Source organism: Alosa sapidissima, chromosome 6, assembly GCF_018492685.1.
Source record: "Alosa sapidissima isolate fAloSap1 chromosome 6, fAloSap1.pri, whole genome shotgun sequence".
Classification (NCBI taxonomy): domain Eukaryota; kingdom Metazoa; phylum Chordata; class Actinopteri; order Clupeiformes; family Clupeidae; genus Alosa; species Alosa sapidissima.
The window spans coordinates 37250524-37266414 of record NC_055962.1 but is presented as its reverse complement, the minus strand read 5'-3'; the positions used below and the strand labels follow the sequence as shown (position 1 = coordinate 37266414).

Here is a 15891-nt window from a genome sequence, read left to right as displayed (position 1 = left end):
TTTAAGGTTCCTGGTGTCCGCATCTCCAAGAAGCTCTCTTGGACCCTCAACACCTGTACCCTGATCAAGAACCTCTTGGACCTTCAACACCTGTACCCTGATCAAGAACCTCTCTTGGACCCTCAACACCTGTACCCTGATCAAGAACCTCTCTTGGACCCTCAACACCTGTACCCTGATCAAAAACCTCTTGGACCCTCAACACCTGTACCCTGATCAAGAAGGCTCACCAGCGTCTCTTCTTGCTGAGGAGACTAAAAAAGGTCCACCTGTCTCCTCAGATCCTGGTGAACTTCTACCGCTGCACCATTGAGAGCATCCTCACCAACTGCGCCACAGTATGGTTTGGCAACTGGTCTGTCTCCGACCGAAAAGCACTGCAGAGGGTGGTGAAAACTGCCCAACGCATCACTGGTTCCTCACTCCCCTCCATCGAGGCCATCTGGCATGTGTGTATCCTCTGCGTGCCTGGAACACCCACAATCCTGTGCACAATTATGGAAGATTTCAAATCTGTACCAAACAAGGCAGTTCACTACTGTATGTATTTAAATGTAAACATTGTCTTATTGCCAATATGTAAAATAGCCTAAATGAAGTATGGGCTCAGGTCATTTTGACACCGTAGTCGTGAAAAGAAGGCATTTAGGAAAGGTATTTAAAACTTTTCTAATGAGCACGATTGCAAACTAAATATTACACTTTTCTCTTTACGATTTTGCTTAATGGTTGCTGCTCTGTGGTTTATTTTGGCAGATTAATCAAACATGTTTAATTGAATTCATGACGTGGGAGAATGGCAGTGGTGCATTTTAATCAAACATGTTTAATTGAATTCATAGACGTGGGAGAATGGCAGTAGCGTATTCATTGTTTTTCAAAAAGAAGCGGGCAGGAGGCTGTTCAATTACACACACCTGCAGCTTCCTGCACACTCGCTAGTCTGACTCCCATGCAGGCTGTCATTAGTCTCTCACTCCAAAGTCTCAGGGTCCCTCTCCCTTATACTTATATCGGGGCAGCCGTGGCCCACTGGTTAGCACTCTGGACTTGTAACCGGAGGGTTGCCGGTTCGAGCCCCGACCAGTGGGCTGTGGATGAAGTGCCCTTGAGCAAGGCACCTAACCCCTCACTGCTCCCTGAGCGCCACCGTTGAAGCAGGCAGCTCACTGCGCCGGGATTAGTGTGTGCTTCACCTCACTGTGTGTTCACTGTGTGCTGTTTGTGTTTCACTAATTCACCGATTGGGTTAAATGCAGAGACCAAATTTCCCTCACGGGATCAAAAAAGTATATATACTTATACTTATATACACACACACAGACACACACACACACACGCAGACACACAGTGGGGGTACAGGCAATACTAAATACCAAAATATCAAACATCCTTAAACCAATTTTTAAATCAATATGAATTCAAGTCTCAATGACTTCAACCACAACATGATGAGGGTTTTCTTAGAACTCTGAGTAATTTCTTGAAATTAGAACTTGAACTGCAACTGTAAGGGTCCTGTCGTGTTTTGTTTTCCCTGTTTAGTGTTTTCCTTCATGTCTGCTCCTCTTGTGTCTTCCTGTTTGCTTTGTTTACTTCCTGTGTCCTGTTCCATGGGCTCCTTTGTTTTGCCATGTGTTTCTGTTCCATGTGCCTGTGTCTCCGCCCCTCACCTGATCCTTGTTAGTTTAATTATGGTTTCCAACTGTCTCTTGTTCCTTGTTCGCCTGTGCTTTGTTAGCCCCTGTGTATTTAAACCCTCTGTCTCCCCTCAGTCCCCTGTCAGTCATTGATGTTGTTACGTGGTTTGCTGTACGATTCATCGCATTAAAAATGACGGTTTTCCTTAAACTCGCCCTGCCTCGACTTGCCCTGCGCCTCGGTCCAGCTCTCTACAGCCGACGGTTACAGAATGACCGACCAAACTACCGATCAAGCAGGCAAGTGTTTGGTTTGGTTTGCTATCCCGTCTCCTACAAGGATTTTGGAAAGTCGGCCTTCTGGGCAACCCGACTCGCCATTAAGAGGTTCCCCAGTATTTTGAAAGACTGCTGGTCCTCTGGGGAAGGTTGGCATTGTTTATGTGGCCTGTATGGGCTCCCCCTATTAAGTCAGGTTCTGCTCAAGGTTTCTTCCTGGAATATGGGAGTTTTTCCTTGCCACAGTTGCCATATGGCGTGCTTGTGGGGGGTAAGAGGGTTAAGGCTGCCAGTCTTATGACGTCATTTTCTATATTTTTGATATGTTGCTGAGTAGATCATAAACAGCAAAGAAAAGTGATTTGATAATGACTGACTGACTATTATTGTGTTACATGCTTCAAATGTAAAGCACTTTGAGCTGCATTCTGTGTATGAAAGGTGCTATACAAATAAAGCTTATTATTATTATTATTATTATTATTATTATTATTATTATTATTATTATTATTATTATTATATTATGTAATCGTTTTTTCGGCTTTTAAAAATACTTTTGGAACTACTCAGTCCCTGTGTGCGATCTCCCCTTTCTTCACTTGGTCCTCTGGGGAGGAATGGCCGGGCCTCACTCCAGTCCCGGCTCCCCGACGTTCTCCAGTCCCGGCTCCTCGCCTCGCTCCTGTGCCGGCTCCCTGCAACTTCTGGTCCCTTCCTGTTCCTAACCTCCCTGTTCCCATGACTCCAGTCCCCGCTCCAACTCGAGTCCCCAGTCCAGTCCCGCATCAGATTCCTGCTCCAGCTCCTGCTCCAGTCCCGAGTTAGACTCCTGCTCCAGTCTCGAGTTCGACTCCGATTCCGGCTCCGACTCCAGCCCCCATTCCGGCTCCGGCCTCAGGCCAGGCTCCAGATCCTGCTCTAACTCCAGCCCTGAGTCATACTCCTACGCTGGCTCAAGCTCCAGTCCCGACTCCGGCTCCAGTCAGGACTCCGGCTCCAGCCATCCATGTCCGGTCGTCCACCCCAGGGGGTCAGGATTTGGAGGGTTAGCTTCAGCCAGTTAGCATGGCATTTGGCCGCCGACATCTTTGAAAACATGGCGTTACATGGTTGCAACTTCCGGCACCAGTTTGCACATGCTGATTGGTAGATGCTTCATTGACAGCTCATGCACGAGTTTCGAGTTGGGCATGAGCTCCGTCGCGTGTGCATGGTGGTAAACCATTTCTCTGCATTTCCTGGAAGACGATGAGCGACTTGTAGGCCTACCTGGATTACGCTCCAAACTTCAGACATACAGCCTAGTTTAATATTGTATGAGATTATTATGTGGGGACTAAACTAATACAAAGAAAATATTAGGGATGCACGATATATCGGCGGCCGATATATTATTAGCCGATAAGTGAAAAAATGAAAATATTATTATCGGTCCGATAACAGAATTCTGGCCGATAATTTGCGCCGAAACTTTTTAAAGTCCTAATTTAGGCCTACGTAAGGTCCGTCTGGCTACACTGAGCTACTTGAGCTTGGTTGGCTATAATTTTTCCTCAATATAATGTCAGCGGTGTGACTGTATTTCACCACTCTAACAAAATCTGTGGATATGCGTTCATTTGGGAATCTGTGCATCTCAAAATCCTCTCATGAATGATCCGCCATTTAACCTTAACAGAGCGGAGCTCAGCCCTATCTAGAGCCGTCTTGTGCTGGTGTGTTTGCACTTTACCGCGCTGGTCGGAGAAACAAAAAAAAACAACTTGTTAGTGGGATGAGTACGTAAGTAGGCCTACTTCTAAGTTGTGTTTTAGTATTCTATTTGCATTACTTTAGCTTGGGTTTTGTATTACCTAGAATTATGCTAACCATTCATGCTTCAGTTCCAGACAGGTCATCATAATAAGTTATTAAAACCTTCGGGGCTAACTCCTTTCATTTCTGCTGCAGCAGGTTGTGCGCAACAGAGTAGACGGACATAAGATACAGTCTGAGGAGTTGCAGCTTTATTCAGTTACCCGCAGTTGAAACTAAACCTAAGTTTCAACCTAAAATTATGCTTATAAAATGCTTTCCGCAAATCACTTTTCACAATTTTTCAAGAGTAATAATATCGGTTATCGTATCGGTATCGGCCACAATAAACCAATAGGCTTGGGAATCGGTTCCAGGTATCGGTTAGGAATCGGTTTCAAACGTTCCGATCCATCAGAATCGTACACATCCACACGTTAACGATTCCACTAACGATTCCAATACAAAGCTTTGTTTTAGAAATGTTTACTTTTTTAGAAATTTTAAAGCATTCAACTTCTGTATTGATATTGCACACTTGATATTCATTCTCTAAAACCACTTTAAATTAGACATTCAAAGCCAACAACTCTCAAAGCCATCCTATAAGTGTTCAGCAAATGGTACAGGAATCGATATGGGAATCGATAAGGAATCGCATTGATAAGCAGACTCGACAATGGCATCGATATCGATAATTTCTTAACGATGCCCATCCCTACAAACCAATAAATATCGGTTATCGGCCCTAAAATTCCATATCGGTGCGTCTCTAGAAAATATTAGTAAATGTCGCCATATTGTTAATGTTTGTGTTATTTGTGTGTTTTTTTTAGAACGCACAGTGTATGGGCAGCTGGTTTGTGCCTAAGTAGCCCATGACAACGAGACGCAGCTTTGGGTTCACGTTTATCCCCTGACGAAAAATAATATAGGCCTAGTAGTGTCTTCATATAGGCCTATAATACTCCACTGGTGTTCAGTAATGCCTCATCATACACCCATGCTCTGTAGCCTACCGTCTTACTGTATAGCATGTCCACAATAACGTAGCCTATTTCTACAAGATTAGTCTATTATAATAGGCCTACGTTGTCTCAAAATACTACCAGATCTCTGTAGTCATAAAATGTCCCTCGGGATGAATAAATCTCTTTCTCTATCTGTCTGGTTCTTTTTTATAATGGTCTCCTAGTAATTATGACAATCAATGTCTGATTATTGGTTTGCTTTTCAGAGACAATTATGGTGCATTTTATTGAAATCATGCTGCCTGCAATGAAATATCTAATCAGACTAATTAAGCCTACAGCCAATAGCCCCTGTTCACACCTGCTTTAAATAGATGTAGTGTTACCTGAATAGTTCCACATCCAGATTGCATAGTGTCACATGATCATAGTTACAAGACTTGCAGACATTTAAAATGCCTGGATACTCAGCAATTAATTGCTCAAACCGCAATATACCTGAATGCCAAGGTGTGGACTTCTATAGGTAAGTTGTTTCATTTGCATGACTTCATTTCAACAACCTATAAGTGTAAGGTTAACAAGCTGCAAGTCTTACATTGTGCACCTGCACACTGAAGGATTTGAATACCAGTCCAAAGCATTAGGCAAAGTAAATGATTGGTGTATACAAAGTCTGTGATCCTACTCAATAATGACTCCCATTGTGTTATCCTAAAAATGTACATCACACTATAGGCCTTGAACAGAAAATCTACAGCAAACTACATTTTTATTAATTTGAATCTTTTATTAATGAGTTCATCATTTGTGCAACATATGTGCAACATATACTCTGCATATACTCTGCACTCAGCCTTTTTGGCCGAGGATGTCACTGATAATGAACAGGAGGGTTTGGCGATGGGAAAGGCAGGTATTGATGATGAGGTGGGGGGGGATTTTGATTTTGATGCAGAGGAGGCAGGTATGGGTGACGTGGAAGAGGAACTGGGCAATGAGCACATTGTGGTACATGATTATTGTTACCCTAGCACAACAGAGACATCCAATGTTCTTCTAGACCATGCATACATGGTCAGTGATTCACCACAAACACTGAAACGCAAGGTAAATGTGGTGGAATGTAAACTCCAAGAATGCCGCAAACGGATAAAGGTCCAAAATGACAGAATTAACAGATTAAAAAACAAAAGTTCACAGTCTATCCTCGATCATCCTTGAGTTGAAGCAGAAAGCGCTTATTTCGTCTCCGTGTGCTGAGCTTCTAGAGGGCTCCATATCTGGTGTGCCTATGGAAATGCTGTTGAGAGTTACAAGGAACAGGACGTCTATTAGAATTTCAGAACAATTAAGAACATTTGCCTTAACCTTACACTTCTATTCTGCTAAGGCTTACGAGTATGTGCGCCAGTCCTTCGATCTCGTCCTTCCACACCCCCAAACCATCCGGAGCTGGTACAACTCGGTGGATGCAGGTCCTGGATTTACCAAGGCATCCTTTTCTGCACTTCGGTGTCATGTGGAGGACAATAAAAAACAGCACTGTAAAAAAATTTTTGTGAAATTTACGGTAAATTACTGGCAATAAAGTTGCCAGCTAATACCTGTAGAATTACAGTAATGTCCAGTAATACTGAATTACAATACATTACTGTAAAATAAAAACAGTACCTTACTGTAGTTGTGTTGCAATTTATTGACGTTATTTTACAGTGTTTAACTGAATAAATAATGTATAATACTGTAGTTGTGTTGCGATTTATTGACGTTATTTTACAGCATCTAACTGAATAAATAATGTATAATACTGTTTATTATTTACAGCAACAACCTGTGACTAAATTTGCTTTACAATACTTTATTGTAAGTTACTGTAAAAAACTGCATGCTAAAAGTACTGTAAAATTACTGTAAAATGAATGCTAACATGCCTAATCTTGTTTCTCATTAAATGCTTTTCAACTAAACTAATCCCTTGGAGTTAGGCTAATCCATAATGATGACTGAGAAGGTTCAGAGTTAAACTTCCAACTTTATTTTGAATGTATAAAGAATGCCATTCATTCAACTCACTCCGCATAATTTCACTATTATTTGGGACAACATAGACCGAAATAATGGCCCGGTAGCTAACGCTAACCTGATGGGGCACTTTGAGTGAAACTTAAGGAAAGTGTCCTAGCTTTATCTGGCGGGCCACTAATTCGGTCTATGTTGTACCAAATTTTCTCATTGTTTTTCCTGCCGCCAATAGGGCTTTTAGCGCAGCCAATACACCACAAACCGGACAAACATTCTGGGGTTGGTCACTTACAATGACAAAACATTATGTGGATTTTTAAAACAAGAATGCTGAATGTTAGCAAAAGCAATAAACATCTGAAAATTGAACATTGGAAAAACATTGTGAGTGCCTAAAAACCAAGCCAGTCAAAGTCCATGAGTGGATTTTTAAAACAAGATGAATGTTACCAAAAGCAATAAACGCCTGGAAAAAATATTTAGAAAATGAGAGAGTGCCTAAAAACCAAGCCAGTCAAAGTCCATGAGCTTGCGTAAAAGAGTGCAGACTTTTACATTGATTGTGTGACGTTTTTTCTTTCCACTTGAAGCCTTGGAGCCGGTGTCTGGGTTGATTCCCACAAAGCACCTTCAAAAAAAAGGGGGAGGGGGAGAGAGGGGGGGAAGAGTGGTGTTGAGAGGGTTGGACAAGTAGATAAGATATACTAAAAGATGAATGATGGAGTGGTGAGCAGTCTCCAGATCCAGATGGTATTTACTCACATACACAGCACATGTAGGCCGCAAGCTACGGGGCCTTACTATGCTGAACATGAATTTGAATGTTAAAGGAGAATTCTGGTGTGATACTGACCTAAAGTGTGTTGAAACATGATACCGACTGAACGTATGTCTCATAGCTCATCTCGGCTTGTCCCCTGCACTTGTCCCCTGATTTCGGAGTGCAGGGGACAAGCCGAGATGAGCTATGAGACATACGTTCACACTTGGTATCATGTTTCAACACACTTTAGGTCAATATCACATCGGAATTCTCCTTTATTATTGAACATTTTCGGTTGCAGTACCTGTTTCAGCCCCATGAATAGATTTACATTGGAAATGCATTATAGGAACATGACAGTCCATGACATTGACATAGGGGAAGGTGTGACATCTGTCTTTGCATGTTTCATCACGTGTAGAGGGCATAAGCTTTCAGAAAATGTATAGTTCGAGTGGTTTAATTGGCTTTTCCCAAAACAATAGAGACCAAAATAGTCTTTCTACTTGATTTGCCTGGTGACTCTGGTGAGAAGCTTATACATTTTGGTCTCTATTATTTACATATCTATCTTGTGACTAAACATGCAAAGACAGATGTCACTCCTTCCTCTATGCCATGGACAGTGATGTTCTTCTAATGTATTAACAATGTATTAAAATAGATTGATTTTCAATGTAAATCTATTCATGGGGCTGAAACAGGTAGTTCAATCCAAAATGTTCAATGTTAACATTCAAATTCATGTTTAGCATGGTCAGACCTTCAAAAAAAAAGTTGGTTCCCTTGGGAGGTGAGGGGGTGATTGTAAGGCCCCGTAGCTCATGGCCTAATTAAAATTCTAAGAAAAGACTTTAAAACAAACACTAGGCTATCACTCAAGAAGCTGTGTCATCATATTTTTCATATTATAATACCTTTGGATGAATTCAAGGACACATGAAGCCTCCTCTTGGTACTCCAAATTGAAGGTATATAAGGTTGCAAACAAAGTGGCCAGGCCTGCAGTGAAGCTTGAATGTGGAGTCATCACCACTTGTTTTTCGATGGTTAGCATCCATTTGTTGGAAACAAATTTGTTCCCTGAAATGAAACCAAGAACATAAGAAATGTTCACACACACACACAATCACACACACACACACACACACACACTACCAGTCAAAGGTTTGGGCACACCGATTCATTTATGGGTCTTTTTCGGACTGCAGACTACAAACAAAATTGACATCTGCCACATTAAACACCCAGCAAAGGACAAATATCATACATAATACATTTCCTCTTAAGTTTTATTATGGTCTTATGTTGCCCTTTTCAATTTTTTACCACTACCAAAAAGCTAAATTGGAACACTTACCTTGAATAACTAATCTGGGAGCATCTGGTAAAGGCAATCTCTCCACGTCTGCAGGAGTGGCTGTTTCCTGAAACAGAAGAATAGCAAAACAAAACATTACACAACTGATTATAGACAAACTAGACACATACATAGACAGATATAGTGAAATATTGTATACTTACATCAACTTGTAACAGTAGTCCATCTGGGTTCTCTTTGAAGTGTGCCATTAAGCACAGGATAACACAAGGTCCAACTACGGTAGACCCACTGGCCTCAAACATGGACAGCACCTGCTTCACCTCCGAGTTTGTTGGCTTTTGGCGAAAAAACTGGAGGATCATCTTTCCCTTTTCTGCAATTGCTCCCTCCATTTTTTCCAGGATGGGTATGTCTGTAAGATGCTGAAAGTGACTGTAGAGGCCTTTCTGAGTGAAGAGATATGGCCAATCTTTTCTAAGCTCAGCAATTGTGTGAGGTGGACTTGCGTTGATAGACTTACGTTGCAGGTAGTATGTAACATGCATTAGCTGGTCGACACATCCTCTCTCTCCCCCCACTGGACCTTCTCTTGAAAACATCTCTTGCATTTGTTCTTTTTTCCCCTTAAGGCTGTCTTCAGTTTCCCCAGTAGGACACTCAGGCTGCCAACTGATACACCCATATTGATCTGATGGTCCTTTGGTGCTCTTGGTGGTGGATGAGCTTGGCAGTGTTTTTCCTCTCCGGCGTCTTGCTGTAACATTGTCCCTATTCAGGTGTTCAACCCTGGATTTAATCTGATTGACAAGGGAAGCATATCCACTTCCAATTTTAGTGCCATCTTTCAAGACATCGGCAAAGCTCTTGGGATACTGTCTAACTATTTTCTTAGCAACAGAAAAGCAATCAGATCTAGAAGGATTGGCTTCAATCACCCTCATTTCATCTACTATGATCCGGACCATTTCTCTTCGGTCTCTTGGAGCTGGGCGCTTTTGTGAATGCACAGCCATTGATATGGCATGAGGCATTTTGCCCCAAGGAACTTTAAAACAGTCTGGCCAAGAGTCTATGTCGACTGTGCTGGTGCTGCTATTTGTGCTGGTTGGGCTGGATGAGAAGGATGAGGAGGATGAATCCAGTCTGCATGGACTACGTGTGGAGTCTGATTGTGAATTGTCACTTTGTAAATTTTCAGCACACCTCAGCTGCCCTGGAAAGTCAGATATGCATTTTAAAAACAGACATAAATCAACTTTCACATTCATATGTACAATATGGAACCCATACAACCTCAACAAACAACTAAAAACTTCTGAGACTGCCCCTATGTCATCACTTTTCTCCCTATGCAGTGCTGTGGCAATTCCACAGAGCTCTGGGCAAAGCTGAAGTACAGTGCATTGTAACACAACAAGAGACCGTGGTGTCAAAATTAAATGAACTATGTTTTTTTCTTTTCTTGTCACACTCAGGGGATGTAACTATACATCTTATGGCCTAGCTGAAAATAAACTTTTTACAATATTAAACAAGATATGAGTGATTTCCTAATATAAGAACAAAGCAAAGTACAATACCATCGGTGCTCCATTTGTTTAGCAGTTTTCGCGATTCTATAGGTCGAAGATGTTCTGACAGATCCTCCTCCTTCACATATTGCAAATCCGACTTGCGGTCCACGCCAATGCTGTTAAGTCTGGTCAGCAGCAAAGACAGGGTATCCTCTGCTAATGTAGGTAATACCTGCAGGATTGCCTCCTTTATTTCTTGAGTCATGGCTCTATAAAGAAGGGAAAGAGTGGTGAAGGATGAGCACTGACATATCATTCACTTTATAGACTGGCAAGGGATAATAATCAAGCAGTTCTTCATATCTAAGACAAACAAAGTGGGAGCCCTGTTCTAAGTCATGCACTGAATATACACCCAAATTAACTTCCAGATGTGTCTGATATTTCTTTACAACAAAGTAAACTTCAGACTGAGTGTGAATCAGAATCAGTTTGATTTCCCCAACAAGCAATACATCCTCTTCCTTTCCAATGATCACATGGAGTCCCTTTCTGTACTTAGTGCCTTTGAAGGTGACATCATTCGTAGCACAAGTGTTATTGGGAGAAAAATTGAATTGAGATACTGCAGTTACAATTTCTGAGTTGTAATCATTCGAATGAAATTCATCTCCTTTGTCATTGCGAATCAAAGGAGGAAAGATGTTGCCTGCACTCAAGTAGGCTTGCAGAAGCTGATGCCTTTCTGCTAAGGTGGAACACAAATTCTTGAAATTATGCAATTTTCGAGCACACTGTTTAAAATAAGTGTGTTTACTCTCAAACCTCAAGGTCCAAAGACGTATTAGTGGCCCAAACTTCAAGATCAGCTCTGGATAATGGCACAGGTAGTGGTGTTTTGGTCTCAAGGGCTTCTGAGGAAAGGATTCAGCTCTGTCAGAAATGTACTCTTCGATTAGAATTTGCAAATATGCCACCTGATCTGCAGTTATAGCAGGAGCACATATGTATGCAACAATTTTTCGAAGGAGCAGAACCAGATGCCATATCTTACTCTCGGCCAGGCTCTGTAATTTGTTCCCCACTAGCAAAGGTAGCACTCTTAAAAGGCACCAGTTCTGGACAGCATGTCCGGATAATTTTTCATTGCCTGAATTTATTTCTGGTGGCTTATCATTAGCGTCATTACCAAGAAACTGCAAGTGATCAATTGCCCTGTTTAACTCTAAATGGGTAAAATGTTTTTTCCTGAACCACTAACTGATTAATCAACAATGCCATATCAAAGGAAACAACACCCTCAAAGAGATCATGACCCAAGCAAGGCGGCAATCCAGGCAGACACACATGAAAGTACTGAAGCTGATTAAAAATTTAATCATATTTGATACCCTTTTCATTGTTCTTGTCAGTTCTTTCTCTGTTTTGAAAGTTTTGCAGAGTTTCTTGATAATTCTCAACAGTTCTGGAGGTAGCAGTTGACAAAGGGTTTGATTCAAATTCATTTCTGCTAATATCACAGAACCGACAAAAATATTCACTTCGACTGAAATTTTCTACAAAGCCTCCAATGTTATGAGAGCCCAGATTGTCTCCAGCTATGGCACACAGACCACCTCTAAGAACACTGCCATCTTTCACAATGCCATTATCTTCCAAGTTGTTCAGATCCTTTATCAAAGGACTGAAGACTAACTCCTGTCCAAATGTCTTGAAGTCCTGTTCTCTACACAAAAGAACAAGCTGCATATGATCAATATTTGATCTGTACCATGGCGAAATATTACCCAGGGTTAGGTACACAGCTAGCACCTTGTGCTTTTTTTTCCCTGATCCCAGTGGATTCACCACCTCAAATGAATCTTGATAGAGTATTAAAGCTAAAGATGACCTGTCAGACTGGAATAAAAAGTGTTTGGACACAACCTCTCCATCCCAAATGTCCTGCATAACACCACCATTAGTCACACGATTACGCACTTCATCATACTGTTGCTTCATAGACTCATTTTTAAAGAGAGCAAGAAGTGTTTCTTGTATTGGAACATATTGGGCATAGGCTACTTTTCCTGCATCAGTTAAACCTAGATATACTCGTAATGGTTCAACATATTGGAAACTGTTTTTAAAGATGGTCTTACGCCGTTGATCTGTTTTGAAAAGGCAGTTAAAGCGTGTTAGCAGACTTTCTGTTTTAAGTTCTTCAATTACTGGTTTGATCGTGCTTTCTGACATGCCTAGCGAGGTCAACTTCTCAGTTAATATTCCAAACATATGGCATTGTTCAACATCATGAACATCCTGGAATTCTTCAAAAATTGTTTGAATTACAGAAGCTGGTAATAACAGCTTAGCCTGAAGCTTCAAATAAAACAGTGCCAGATTTTTAAGGTAGAGTGTTTCATCAACATCAAATATATCCTGCTGCCCACCTGACTCGCTTTCTTCACCATCATTGTGAATGTCAAACGACTGACTACTAGTCTCACCTGTGTGGTCACTACCTAAGGCTGGCCCTAGTGTAACAAGTTGATCGGCTGAAGTATTCTTATGTGTTCTAGATATATGAGAAGCAAATGTGGATTTCACATGGAATGTTTTGCTACATTCTCTAAAAGGACAACCAATTGTTCTACCCTCTTGTATATGCCCCTTCAGATGTGAAATGAGACCTTTTAGGTCTTGGAACTCTGACTGACAACCTTCAATGTGGCAAGTGATAGAGTCTGATAAATTAAATTGTAAACCTCTAACATTAGTAATCCTATGATAGTCCCTGTGGTCTCTGTATATATGAGACTTGCAAGCGCTAAATTTCCTGAAAGACCGTGTACAATCAGGAACTCCACAAGTAAATGATTGGTTTGGGGTATTTTTATGTTGCTTTGTATGTCTACAAAACCCCAGTATGCTGTTAAACTCATGCTGACAAAACTTACAAAGAAACATACCTTGTTTCAGGACGAACGGAAGGTTGTCACGGCTTGTTTCAGGATGAACCGAACCATTTAACGTTAATCTGCAAAATAACAGAAACAAACGGTTGTGTTAGAAAGGCACTAACGTTAACGTTAGATCATATGTAATGCTAGCCTAATATGTTAGAGGTGCTAGCTAGCCTATCATTTCACAAACCTTGGCTAACAACCGAATGCTTCAGTTCGAAACCCGCAATTAAAGATTTAAAACACTGAAATGCTGACAGTTTTACTAATATGTTAATATTTTTTTTTTTTTTTTTTTAAATATACCATGAGTGCGTGGCTTTCCCATGCTAGCTAGCAGCAAAGACAACTAGAATTTAGCGCCATCAAGAATTTAGAATTTATCGTCATTCAACCTACAAGCTGGCACTTTATTTGAACAGATTTTGTGTTTTCGAGGATATAGCCCACTACTGCAAACGTTTGAAAAGTTTTTTATGGCTGTGGTCATGAAAATGTACTTACTAATACATCTCTTTGTGAACCGCTGTAGTGTCTTCCTCTTCTACCCACAACGTGTTCGTAGTGTCTTCTGTTAGTCTTACCGTGGGAAAGTGGTTGTGGTTTCTGCTCAATTTGCAACAATGTATGAGGTTGTCAAGACGACCTCGGCGCAGTGCATTTGATTGCAGAAAGCCCTAAGCACCCTTTCACTCATTATCAGCAGAAGTTTAAAATGCAAAAATGCATTACAAATCATTTGTATTACAATTCAAAACTAAAAAAGACAACATCACTATATCTTTTGGAGCTTCCTGTATGCAGTTTGCGTTAGGCTGATCTACCCATTTCTTCATCCAGCCTCCTCCTGATATGTCACAAGCTACACCTACACCAAACACCACTGCAAAGAAAAAAAACTGAAGCTAAATATGCATGGGGTAAATTAACAGGCAAAATAGTGGTTTTAATATGATTAAAATAAAGCAATACATAAATAGGCTACACATTCTGGTTAGGCCTACAATTCGTTTTCATATAGCCAACAAAGCCTGACAAATCAGGAAATTACGGGAAAATGTTGTGGAATCTCGTTGGTCTTATTGTAAAATTGCAATGCTGGACTGTAAACTGTATGATAACCCATAATGCATTGCACATTACATCATTTTACTGTAAAGTTAAATATACAGTAATTTCCAGTAAGATTTTACTGTAAAATTACAGCAATTTTTTACAGTGAGGGTAAAGAAACTATCTGTTCTCTCATGATGGATGAGATGTGCATTAGAAAGCAGGTAGAATATTCTGGGGGTAAAATTCAGGGCTATGTGGATGTAGGTAGTGGCCAAGTAAACTACTCCTTACCTGAAGCCAGAGAGGCATTAGTGGTCATGACTGTGTCCATTAATGAATCTTGGAAGATTCTTGGAAGATCCCTGTTGCCTATTTCCTCATCAATGGTTTGACTGGGGAAGAGTAAGCAAACATGATGAGGGAATGCTTGCACCGGCTCCATGCTACTGGTGTGCGTGTAGTGTCCCTCACCAGTGATGGCACAGCATGCAACTTTAGCATGTTTAAGGAGCTGGGAGCCAAGCTTCAGGTTCCACACATGGAAGCTTCTTTTCCTCACCCTGCTTATCCCTCGCAAAATATCCATGTGTTGTTGGATGCATGCCATATGATCAAGCTCTTACGAAATGCCTTAGCGGATGGTGGTGTTTTTCAGACTAAATGGCAGTATTTAGCACATCTGAATAAATTGCAGGAGGACGAGGGCTTACGCCTGGGCAACAAGTTGAAAATGGCCCATACTGAGTAGCAAAAACAAAAAATGAAAGTGAACCTGGCAGCTCAGGTATTGAGTTCTAGTGTGGCAGACGCCGTTGTCTACTGTGATAAAGAGCTCCACTTACCTCCAGTTAAAGGAACACGCCACCCAATGTCAGTAGTAATATATGTTCTTACCTTAACTTTCACGAGTTGAGTCATACCTCTCCCGTGTCGGTACGTGCACTCAAGCGCTCTGGTGCACAGCGCGAATGTGTTAGCATGTTGCTATGCTAGCGTGCTCAGACGTAGCCAGACGTAGAAGTAATCAAAAACATCCACGTTTTCCCGACTTAAATACAGTTACACGAGTAGTTGATTAAAATGTCTATGGTCAAACAACATGAAACGTGGCGATTTTCCAAGCGAATAAACAGGAGAACTACAATGTTTGGCGCAATAGCACTTTGGAGTACTTCGACCTAGTGTAGTAATATTAATTAACACCTAATTGTAGATCCTATCCACCACAGAGTATAGAATTCATGCTTGATCGACCCCTCAGCCTCCCCCTCCCCTCTGAGTGAGAGAGAGGCACATGCATAGCAAAACTTATCATCCATCCGCCATCCATCAGCACCAAAGTTTTTTTGACCAATTTTCAAAAAAGCACCCGCCCACCATCCGTAGGTTGTTTTAATGTATGGGTGATGCTGCTGACGTGAGTCTAGAAAGCTCTTGCCTGTTCTAGAAAGACTGATCCAAAGCAGCAAATATATTAAAAGGCTAAAGTCCTACATTGGCTATGTTGTAGCCTATCCCCAGAATATCAGCAGCAAACTCGGTCACTGTCTCGCAAAACAGTCTCCAAATAAAACGCACAT

The 15891-nt window shown here is 41.2% G+C and overlaps 1 protein-coding gene across 5 annotated transcripts; it reads right to left on the bottom strand.

Moving 5' to 3' along the window:
• Positions 1 to 5492: 5492 nt before the first annotated feature.
• Positions 5493 to 15199, bottom strand: LOC121712104. 5 transcript variants are annotated; one of them, XM_042096087.1, is made up of 10 exons: positions 13760 to 14066; positions 13262 to 13329; positions 10377 to 10579; positions 9317 to 10009; positions 8997 to 9208; positions 8833 to 8899; positions 8390 to 8555; positions 7265 to 7337; positions 6084 to 6194; positions 5493 to 5987 (listed from the first exon to the last, which is right to left on the bottom strand). In XM_042096087.1, exons 3-10 carry the CDS (start codon positions 10573 to 10575, stop codon positions 5952 to 5954), a joined length of 1557 nt encoding a protein of 518 aa, XP_041952021.1. In that variant the 5' UTR covers positions 10576 to 10579; positions 13262 to 13329; positions 13760 to 14066; the 3' UTR covers positions 5493 to 5951. The 5 variants fall into 5 exon arrangements, 4 of the variants coding, with proteins under 4 accessions (XP_041952021.1, XP_041952019.1, XP_041952022.1 ...); XR_006032513.1 differs by having other exon boundaries at positions 6084 to 6189; positions 8997 to 10009; positions 13760 to 14065; XM_042096085.1 differs by having other exon boundaries at positions 8997 to 10009; positions 13760 to 14065.
• Between the last annotated feature and the right edge of the window lie 692 nt (positions 15200 to 15891).